General features: G+C 38.8%; 1 protein-coding gene across 3 annotated transcripts in view; it reads left to right on the top strand.

The window, feature by feature from the left end:
* The window catches only part of ARSB (arylsulfatase B), a 193,395-nt gene that overhangs the window by 19,228 nt on the left and 162,043 nt on the right, over window positions 1-12,124 (top strand). For all 3 annotated transcript variants that reach the window (XM_060143179.1, XM_060143177.1, XM_060143178.1), the window contains exons 2-3: window positions 209-395; window positions 10,183-10,373. In XM_060143179.1, coding sequence (XP_059999162.1) covers window positions 209-395; window positions 10,183-10,373 — 378 coding nt within the window. The remainder of the gene's footprint in view (window positions 1-208; window positions 396-10,182; window positions 10,374-12,124) is intronic.

The following is a 12,124-nucleotide window of genomic DNA, read 5'->3' as shown; positions in this document are numbered from 1 at the left end:
TTCATTTCTTTCAAATTCTTATTTATGTCTATTACCTTATTTGAATAAGTGAGAAAAATGCCTTTTAGAAATGCCTTAACCTGGTACAGAAATAGAATTAAACATTCATGTTTACACATATGTCTAGTAAATTAGGCAACCACTTTATCTGCTTGTTCAGAATGTTTCAACATCATTAATCCATAATTTTATGTTTATCTATTTTAAGATCCACACAGGTTTACAGCACCAAATAATCTGGCCCTGTCAGCCCAGCTGCATTCCTCTGGATGAAAAACTCCTGCCCCAGCTTCTAAAAGAAGCAGGCTACGCTACCCACATGGTCGGAAAATGGCACCTGGGAATGTACAGGAAAGAATGTCTTCCAACCCGCCGAGGATTTGATACCTACTTTGGTAATGGAAATGCACATGTTTCTTTAACAACCCTGGCCAACTGCAGCCGTCTCATAAAACACAGCCAAGTGTAATCAAATGAAATAACTGGAAACTTGAACAGAGTGAATCAGTCAGCACTGCCATGGGGCCACTGTCTAATGCCACAACCGTAAACATGGCTGTGCACTCAGCTCGTGATGGGACAGGCAGTTATCTTTGCCAGGGTTCTACATGCCACATAGGGGCCTTTGCAGAGTCTGCTACCTCCAAGTCAGAGACCACTCTACTCTTAGAGAACCTTATTACCAAAAGGGGATACAGATTGATTTTTTTAAAAATTCCAGGCAAAACCCAATACAAGAATATTTCCTTCACAAAGGTTCAGGATCTTTTTTTCTCCTCATGAATTGTGTTCAAAGGTTTTATTTTGTTTTGTATTTCCTGGAGATGATAAAGAAGACTCTTTTCCAATTGGCATCCTTCTTTCCTTCTGTGAGATCTGTTTTTGAAATTACTAGATTGGGGAAGATAGATCAAATAAAGAAAATGGGAGGGTAAATAACAAATAGTAATAGGAAAGATACAAAATAATAAGTATTTTATGGATTTGATAGCCCTATAAAAATAAATATAAAGCCTACAGTTTTTTAAAAAAATATATACTCTATTTAAACCTGTTACAAACCATTTCTTAACAACCTATTTATCTTGCCAGGGGCTACATAGCTTTCTGTCAAGTTCTTTTCATATTTTGCTTTTTTTTTTTAATTGGGGTGTAGCTGTTTTACAATGTTTGCTAGTTTCTACTGTACAGCGAAGTGGAGTTCCCTGTGCTATACAGCAGGTTCTTATTAGATATCTATTTTATACATATTAGTGTATATACATCAATTGCAATCTCCCAGTTCATCCCACCTCTCACCCCCAACTTTCCCCCTCATATTTTGCTTTCCATCTAGCTATTCTGTTTTATCTGTCTAGCTGTTTATCTCCCTACCTGCCTCCCATTTGTCTCTTCATTTATTTACAAACTGCCATATACAAAAAGGAACACACAATGAAGATAAATTTTAAAAAAATAAATAGAATTGAAAAATCAGGGTGGACTACCCTGGTGGCGCAGTGGTTGGGAGTCCGCCTGCCGATGCAGGGGACACGGGTTCGTGCCCCGGTCCGGGAGGATCCCACATGCCACAGAGCAGCTGGGCCCGTGAGCCATGGCCGCTGAGCCTGCGTGTCCAGAGCCTGTGCTCTGCAAGGGGAGAGCCCACAACAGTGAGAGGCCCGCATACCGCAAAAAAAAAAAAAAAAAAAAAAAAAAGATCAGGGTGAGAGGAGGCGGAGTCAAGATGGCGGTATGGAAAGAGGTGGAGTTAGTGTCTCCCCACAGCTAGGGCGCCTGCTGGCCACTGGTGGAGGACTCTGACACCCAAGGAGACAGGAGGAACCCCAAAGTGAACTGGTAGGATGTAAGGGGACTGAAGGGGGAGAAGTGGAGGCCAGACAGGATTGGCATCTCTGAGGCCAGGGAGATTAGGAGAGGCAGGCAGGAGGGGCCCTCTGGGAGAGGCGGGAGAGGAGTGGAGGGTGATTACCCTGTTCACTCAGGCCCAGGGAGCCTGCTGAGCTCCCAGGCCTATCCCCTGCCCTCCAAAGCCCCCTCCAGGCTGCGTACGTTCTTGGGGGCATAGGGGGGAGGCTGGGGAGATCAGGAGAGGCAGGCGGGAGGGGCCCTCCCAGACCAGAGGAGGAGGAGAGGAGAGGAGGGTGTTTGCCGTGCCCACTGGAGCCCAGGAAGGCTGCTGGACTCTCAGGTGAGGGCCCCTGCCCTGTGAGGCCAGGGCTGGGGGGCACGCCTGGGCCCCTTATGTTCCTTGAGCCTAACCGTCCCCCCCACCACACACCCTCCAGGGCCTTTTTCAGCCCTGTGGGTCCTGAGCATAAGCCCTGCCCACCACCCAAACCTCACCCTTGCTTAGCCCCCACCCTCCACAGCCAAGGCCTTCCCCCCAACCTTTTTTTCCCCTCCTTCTCTTTTTTTTTTACTATTGTGGTACTGTTGTATATTCCAGTTGTTGATTCATCTATATTTTTATTTTTATTTTCTCCCTATCTGTTAGTTTTCTAGCCTAATTTTATTTATTACTTTGTTATTGTTCTTTTGGTTTTTCTTTTTTTTTTTTTTGCCTCCCCAGGTGGCTTGCAGGATCTTGATTCACAAGCCCAGGGTCAGGCCGAAGCTCCTGCGGTGGGAGCTCTGAGTCTGAACCACTGGACTAACAGGGAACCTCAGACCACGGGGAATATTCATCAGAGTGATGTCTCATGGAGTTCCTCATCTCAGGCAAGACCCAGCTCTACCCAATAGCCTACCAACCCTAGTGTTGGAAGCATCAGGTCAAACAACCAGTAAGACAGGAACACAATCCCACTTATTGAAAAAAAAAATGAGATGGCAAAAAAATATGTCACAGATGAAGGAGCAAGGTCAAAACCTATAAGGCCAAATAAATGAAGAAGAAATAGGCAATCTACCTGAAAAAGAATTCAGAGTAATGATAGTAAAGATGATCCAGAATCTCGAAAATAGAATGGACGCACAGATCGACAAAATACAAGAAATGTTTAACAAAGATCTAGAAGAACTAAAGAACAAACAAACAGAGATGAACAACACAATAACTGAAATGAAAAATACACTAGAAAGAATCAGTAACAGAATAACTGAGGCAGAAGAATGAATAAGTGAGCTGGAAGTAACTGCCAAGGAGGAGAATAAAGAAAAAAGAATGAAAAGAATTGAAGACAATCTCAGAGACCTCTGGGACAACACTAAACTCACCAACATTTGAATCATAGGGGTCCCAGAAGAAGAGAAAAAGAAAGGGTCTGAGAAAATATTTGAAGAGTTTATAGTTGAAAACTTCCCTAACATGGGACAGGAAATAGTCACCCAAGTCCAGGAAGCACAGAGAATCCCATACAGGATAAACCCTAGGAAAAACACACCAAGACACATATTAATCAAATTAACAAAAATTAAATTCAAAGAAAAAATATTAAAAGCTGCAAGGGAAAAACAAAAAGTAACATACAAAGGAATCCAAACAAGGTAATAAGCTGATTTTTCAGTGGAAACTCTGCAGGCCAGAAGCGGGTGGAAGGATATACTTAAAGTGGTGAAAGAGAAAAACCTACAACCAAGATTACTCTACCTAGCAAGGATCTCATTCAGATTCGATGGAGAAGTCAAAAGCTTTTCAGACAAGCAAAAGATAAGAGAATTCAGCACCAGTAAACCAGTTTTACAACAAATGCTGAGAAAACTTCTCTAAACGGGAAACACAAAAGAAGAAAAAGACCCACAAAAAACAAACCCAAAACAATTAAGAAAATGGTAATAAGAACATACATATCAATAATAACCTTGAATGTAAATGGATTAAATGTCCCAACCAAAAGACATAGACTGGCTGAATGGATACAAAGACAAGACCCATATATATACTGTCTACAACAGACCCACTTCAGACCTAGGGACACATACAGACTGAAAGTGAAGCGATGGAAAAAGATATTCCATGCAAATGGAAATCAAAAGAAAGCTGGATTAGCAATACCTGTATCAGATAAAATAGACTTTAAAATAAAGACTGTTACAAGAGATAAGGAAGGATACTACATAATGATCAAAGGATCAATCCAAGAAGGAGATATAACAATTATAAATGTTTATGCACCCAACATAGGAGCACCTCAATATATAAGGCAAATGCTAACAACCATGAAAGGAGAAATCGACAGTAACACAATAATAGTAGGGGACTTTAACATCCCACCTACACCAATGGACAGATCATCCAAACAGAAAATAAATAAGGGAACACAAGCTTTAAATGACACAATAAATCAGATAGATCTAATTGATATTTATAGAACATTCCACCCCAAAGTGGCAGAATACACTTTCTTCTCAAGTGCACATGGAACATTCTCCAGGATAGATCACATCTTGGGTCACAAATCAAGCCTCGGAAAATTTAAGAAAATTGAAATCGTATCAAACATCTTTTCTGACCACAACGCTGTGAGATTGGAAATCAATTACAGGAAAAAAACTGTAAAAAACCAAATACATGGAGGCTAATCAATGTGCTAGTAAATAATCAAGAGATCACTGAAGAAATCAAAGAACAAATCAAAAAATACATAGAAACAAATGACGATGAAAACATGACGACCCAAAACCTATGGGATGCAGCAAAAGCAGTTCTAAGAGGGAAGATTATAGCTATGCAATCTCATCTTAAGAAAAAAGAAAAATCTCAAATAAACAATCTAACCCTACACTTAAAACAACTAAAGAAAGAAGAACAAAGAAAACCCAAAGTCAGTAGAAGGAAAGAAATCATAAAGATCAGAGCGGAAATGAATGAAATAGAAACAAAGAAAACAATAGCAAAGATCAATAAAACGAAAAGCTGGTTCTCTGAGAAGATAAACAAAATTGGTAAACCCTTAGCCAGACACATCAAGAAAAAAAGGGAGAGGATGCAAATCAAAGTTAGAAATGAAAAAGGAGAAATGACAACTGACACTGCAGAAATACAAAGGATTATAAGAGACTACTGCAAACAACTATATGCCAATAAAATGGACAATCACGAAGAAATGGACAAATTCTTGGAAATGTACAATTTTCCAAGACTGAACCAGGAAGAATTAGAAAATATAAACAGTCCTATCACAAGTAATGAAATTGAAACTGTAATTAAAAATCTTCCAACAAACAAAAGTCCAGGACCAGATGGCTTCACAGGTGAATTCTATCAAACATTTAGAGAAGAGCTAACACCCATCCTTCTCAAAGTCTTCCAAAAAATTGCAGAGGAAGGAATACTCCCAAACTCAATTTATGAGGCCACTATCGCCCTGATACCAAAACCAGATAAAGATACTACAAAAAAAGAAAATTACAGACCAATATCACTGATGAACATAGATGAAAAACTCCTGAACAAATAGTAGCAAACAGAATCCAACAGCACGTTAAAAGGATCACACACCATGATCAAGTGAGATTTATCCCTGGGATGCAAGGATTCTTCAATATGCGCAAATTAATCAATGTGATACACCATATTAACAAATTAAGGAATAAAAACCATATGATCATCTCAATAGATGCAGAAAAAGCTTTTGACAAAGTTCAACACCCATTTATGATTAAAAAAAAAAACTCTCCAGAAAGTGGGCATAGAGGGAACCTACCTCAACATAATAAAGGTCATATATGACAAACCCACAGCAAGCATCATACTCAGTGGTGAAAGCATTTCCACTAAGATCAGGAACAAGACAAGGATGTCCACTCTCACCACTGTTATTCAACATAGTTTTGAAAGTCCTAGCCACAGCAATCAGAGAAGAAAAAGAAAGAAAAGGAATACAAATTGGAAAACAAGAAGTAAAACTGTCACTGTTTGCAGATGACATGATACTATACACAGAAAATCCTAAAGGTGTCACCAGAAAGCTACTAGAACTAATCAATGAATTTGGTAAGGTTGCAGGGTACAAAATTAATGAACAGAAATCTCTGGCATTCCTATACACCAACAATGAAAAATCAGAAAGAGAAATTAAGGAAACACTCCCATTTACCGTTGCAACAAAAAGAATAAAATACCTAGGAATAAACCTACCTAAGGAGGCAAAAGAATTGTACTCAGAAAACTATAAAACACTGATGAAAGAAATCAAAGATTGGGCTTCCCTGGTGGCGCAGTGGTTGAGAGTCTGCCTGCCGATACAGGGGACATGGGTTCGTGCCCTGGTCCAGGAAGATCCCACATGCCGTGGAGCGGCTGGGCCCGTGAGCCATGGCTGCTGAGCCTGCGCATCCAGAGACTGTGCTCTGCAACAGGAGAGGCCACAACAGTGAGAGACCCACGTACCGCAAAAAAAAAAAAAAAAAAAAAAAAAAAAACTATGATGAGATATCACCTCATGCCGGTCAGAATGGCCATTATCAAAAAATCTAGAAACAATAAATGCTGGAAAGGGTGTGGTGAAAAGGGAACCCTCATACACTGTTGGGGGGAATGTAAATTGATACAAGCACTATGAAAAACAGTATGGAGGCTCCTTAGAAAACTAAAAATAGAATTACCATATGACCCAGCAATCCCACTACTGGGCATATACCCCACGAAAACCGTAATTCAAGAAGAGACATGTACCACAATGTTCATTGCAGCACTATTTACAATAGCCAGGACATGGAATCAACCTAAATGTCCATCGACAGATGAATGGATAAAGAAGATGTGGCACATATATACAATGGAATATTACTCAGCCATAAAAAGAAACGAAATTGAGTTACTTGTAGTGAGGTGGATGGACCTAGAGTCTGTCATACAGAGTGAAATAAGTCAGAGAAAAACAAATACTGTATGCTAACACATATATATGGAACCTGAAAAAAAATGGTACTGATGAACCTAGTTGCAGGGCAGGAATAAAGAGATAGACATAGAAAATGGACTTGAGGACATGGGGTGGGAGGGCGAAGCTGGGGTGAAGTGAGAGTAGCATTGACATAGCATCGACATACGTACACTACTGAATGTAAAATAGTTGGCTGGTGGGGAGCAGCAGCATAGCACAGGTAGACTGGCTCGGTGCTTTGTGACGACCTAGAGGGGTGGGATAGGGAGGATAGGGGGGAGGCTCAAGAGGGAGGGGATATGGGGACATGTGTATGCATACGGCTGATTCGCTTTGTTGTGCAACAGAAACTAACACAGTACTTTGAATCAATTATACTCCAATAAAGATCTATTTTTTAAAAATCAGGTTGAATAGAAAAAGATAGAATAGTTGCTTGGCACCGAGTTATTTAAAAAAAAAAAAAAACCTGCCTGACTGTAGCAGACTTCACATTCAACTCTGAGATTTGGGACTTCTTATGCTCAAAGCAAAAAAAAAAAAAAAAAAGCAGTCTGTAAGTGTCACATTACTTATAAGTTAAATGGAAACCAGATGTTCAGGAAGAGTAAAGCATTTTCTGGCTCTTAGACCTGAGAGAAATTTCTCCTTTGGGAGAAGGTAAGGTGGCAGCATCCTCAAAAACATCATTTTAGTAATAAAATGGTGGTTGTCTTATAGATGTTTCTTGAGACATTCTCTTTTATTCAAGCTAGGACCAGAGCACCAAAGTACATTTCAGTTCAAGTGATTACATGGGGCCCACACAGTGCAGTTGAAGCTCACAGCTCTATAGTGCCTAGTTCGAACCACAGTTTAAGTCGAGATGTAAGGACATCCAGACGTGAGACACCGTGTGACCCACTCCCATCTGGGTTCTCTAGCAGACATTGCTTAATCAATAATGCATTCTTCCCTGATGAATCTGGATATATCCTCAGTATTCTTAAATAGCTGTTAAAAACAGGACTTGGGTGTAAGACGTCTTTGTCATCTTGGAAATTCTAGAGGAAAAAACAGCCTCTATATCCTTTGACAATTTTCAATCAGGTCTTTGCTTAATGATGGGCCGATACCTGTACTCTGGTGACTGGAAGGATATTTTAATTGTTTTTATTAAAAACCAAATTTTATATTTTAAAATTATATATTTAAACCAAATTATATATTTAAAAATTCAGTTGGACAGAGGTGGAAATAACATCCTTTTATGAGAATTAAGAAGCCTAAATGGATTTAGACAGACAGACACCCCACTGCACATTCATGGAAGGGAGACTTGCAGAGAAGGAGGGCATGATGACGATGCAGTTGTTATCACTGTTATGACTTAGATGTTCTGTTAAAAAACAGATGATTGTGGGCCTGGTTGCACAACTCTGAGTACACTAAGAACCATTGAACTGTACAACGTAAATGAGTGATTTGTATGATATGTGAATTATTCTCAATAAAGCTGTTAAATACAGCAGAGATTTAATTGTTCAAAACATAGTTTCTCATTTTTCCCCAAAAAGCATCGCTGCCATATTCTTTAGACTCAGCACGTAAGTTCAAATTTGTGAATCATTGTTATGAGAAAGTTCTATGTGACTGTCACATGGTTGCTTGGTATTAGTTTGACCAAGTATGTGAATAGATAGTTCTATTATGTGAATAAAGAGTTCTATTGGAATCCTATTTGTACTAACTTTTTAATATTTATGGTTTATACATCTTTTTATCAAGTATATCCTCTGCATGTATTTCCCCAAATGATAGAAAACAGTTTATTCTTACAGATAAAGAACCTGAAGTGATTCTTCAAGGTGTTACCAGCAGTTATTAACCCCAAATAGAACACCAGTGTCCTGACCCCTTTAATTACCCATATAAGGACTGAAATTATTTTCATGGATACATTTGTTTTTCGATTATATATTAATTAGCAAACACATTGGCTTTCCCTTTCTGTTATACCTGTAGCAGAAAAGATTACATTTAAAGAGTTATCGTAAAACTAAGATATTCATTGTATTTAGGACCTTGAATTTACTGAATCATGGAAAAGGAGGAAATTAAAATGAATTCATTTACTAGGTAAGATATGTAGGGCTTTTAATTGTGATTATAAGAAATATTTAGAACTGGGGAAAGAGGCCAATTTTATTATCTTCATTTTAATGTTAATAAGCAGTGTTTGTCAGGAGATAGCTCAGAGTCCAGCACAGTTATTTCTTTTGGATAGCTTTATCGAGCTTTATTCACATACCATATAATTCACCCCATTAAAATGTACAGTTCATTGATTTTTAAATAAATTCACAGGGTTGTACCACTATCACTACAATCAAATGTAGAACATTTCCATCACCACAATAAAGAAACTCCATACACATTAGCAGTCACTCCCCATTTTCCCCTGACCCTCATAGCCCTAGGCAACCACTAACCTACTTTCTGTCTCTACAGATTTGCCTATTCTGAACATCTCATATAAATAGAATCATATAACATGCAGCACAGCTTATTTTAATATTTTAGGAAAACATGGAACATTTGCAGGAACAACTAAACTTGAGAAACCATTTCTCCCATGTTTAAGTCTAAATTGTGGGATAGGCCATTGATGCCATTTAAATTGGGGGTGAAATTGAGATCAACAGACGTAGAAAAATCTAATTTCAACACCACATGTTAGTTTGCTCTTTTGGTTGTTATGTTTAGAGATCCTCTGTTTGGAAATCTTTGTGTCTTTCACCAGTGGGTGTCAGCATCTGACTAAAGATGATGCCTCCAAGAGCTACTTCTGTAAATAACCTTGAAGCCAGTCGACCAAGGTCAATATCAAGAGCTACTTCTGTAAATAACCTTGAAGCCAGTCGACCAAGGTCAATATCAACGTTATTTGAATTCTGCGTTCATTTATGTGATCACCTCAGAGTAAAAATTTGTAACAAATCACCTGAACCATATGCTATTTTAACCATTAGATAGCTTTAAAAGATTAAAATGTCATCACTTTTACTGAATTTAAACTCTGATTTTTTAAAACATATTTACTTGGAATCACCCACTTTGAGAGTTACGTGATAGAGCTTATATTCTAAAGACTGGGCTAAGGGGTGAATTTGAATTTTTTTTACGATAACATTTTAATGCCTTATGCTAGCAAATATAGAGATGTTAAGAAATGGTGCTCTGATTAGCCTTGTCATTTGATTAGCCCTGACATGGATAATCAATTGCATTAGGCAATTAAATGCTGAGACCTTCGTTTGTTTAACATGTTTTATGCTATGCTGACTACTTTCATCTCCCATTCTCCTTGTAGGATATCTTCTAGGTAGTGAAGATTACTATTCCCATGAGCGCTGTACGTTAATCAACGCTCTGAATGTTACACGATGTGCTCTTGATTTTCGAGATGATGAAGAAGTTGCAACAGGGTATAAAAATATGTATTCAACAAATGTATTTACTGAAAGGGCTACAACCCTCATAACTAACCACCCACCAGAGAAGGTAAGTCTTGCTTTTTTATTGATATCAAAATTGTGTGAAGATAGCATCTCTTCAGGTGAATATAGGAAAAGGCCATTGTCCTTTAGGGAAAAACCTAATAAATACTAGGGGAGTCACTTTCAAGTTCTAGAGTACCTCAGTATCAGCTGAGAAGCTTGTTAAAAATAGAAATTCCTGGAGCCCACCTCTAAAAGTCTGATTTGTTAAGTCTGGGAAAAATCCATATGTCAATATTTTAAGGAAACTCAAGGGTGATTCTGCTGCACGCGGTCCCCAGATCACACTTTGAGGAATGCTGTGCATATAGTGTTTCAGTACAAATATAGTTTTATTATTTTAGTATCCTGTGTGGAGGTGTGGTAATTAGTAAATTGACTTTTTCAAAAAATGTTAGGCTTATGTACAAGATGAGGCATTATTATGGCAAACTTTCTGTTAGGTATCCACAAACTTAAGGTTCAGGGCAAGTTCCCTAACTTTGTATTTCCCAGCCCTCCTCCAAGGTTATTTTGGCTATTCTAAGTATTCTGCATTCCCATGTTTATTTAGAAGCAGCTGGCCAATTTCTACCAAAAAAAAAAAAAAAAAAGTACCTGCTTGGATTTCATTGAATCTGTGGACCAACTTGGGGACAATGACATCTTAACAATATTGAGCCTTCTAATCTATAAACACGGTACACTGATGAGCCTGTTTATCACATCGACCATACTGAAGCTAGTTGTATATGTCATGTGCTGAAATCTTTTGACTTATTTACAGATAAAAGTAGAAAAGAGTCTGAATAGCCTTGACATTTGTTGTTGTCGTTGTTAATCTGGAGTTAACCTCCTGAACCCAAGTTCAAGCTGAATTCTCTGGATTTAGCTTATAAATGCCTTTAAATCAGATATTTGTGTTGTCAGATATTGGGCTCAAAATATGGCTTCATTAAGAACTGTATTAACATGCCCTCGAAATTAGACCTTCAATAGGACTCTAACACAGCAAATTAGAGAACGTGCGGTGTTATCCAGTTTTTCCAGTTTCCTGCGCTTTGCCTCCTTGGCGGTTACTGAAGGTCCTCAGTGCAGATCACCATTTGGATTCCTGTTTCGATACCTGTTCAGACTTGGTACCTGGCTCCTGACTCCGTTTTTGACATAGTTTCTTCCTGCCTACCCTAACATAGCATTGAGTGGCCTTCCTGGTGTCTGTCCTCAGCTTTGCCCCCACTTTCGGCTTTTTTGTACTCTTTCATGCTGACCTGTTGGAATGGCCATGCTTGTTGTGGAACATGGAAGAAATTGGAATATTCTCTCAAATATGTAGACATATGCAGATTTAAAATCTAGCTGTAAACCAATATTCAGGTAGTTCGACAGATAACGGCTAGGTAATTGGCTTAAGTTCTCAGTTTTCTTCTGTATGTTTGGCGCATTATAGATAAGGTTAAAAACCCAAAGAACAAGATAAGATCTTGAGGGAACTGTGGTCCTTGTCCTGTCCTTTGAAGTTTGAGGTGGGCATCATTTTTCAGGTAAGCAAACTGGCTTAGAGAAATGAGGTAACTTGTTCAAGGTCACAGAATCAGCAACTGCACTGTTTAACTCCAGAGCTCAGTGCACTTAACAAGCCTCCCTAGTTGACAGTTTATATCCCAGACCAGCGACTATGAGCCCCAGTTTGTGACTCAGCTTGATGGTTCCAGTATACAATACAATGACAGTATATTGGGATCATCTGGAAACCTTGGAAGAAATACCACTTCC

The sequence above is a fragment of the Lagenorhynchus albirostris genome, chromosome 3 (genome assembly GCF_949774975.1).
Source record: "Lagenorhynchus albirostris chromosome 3, mLagAlb1.1, whole genome shotgun sequence".
NCBI classification, from domain to species: domain Eukaryota; kingdom Metazoa; phylum Chordata; class Mammalia; order Artiodactyla; family Delphinidae; genus Lagenorhynchus; species Lagenorhynchus albirostris.
The sequence above is the reverse complement of the archived record's forward strand: the minus strand, read 5'-3'. Positions and strand labels throughout refer to the sequence as shown.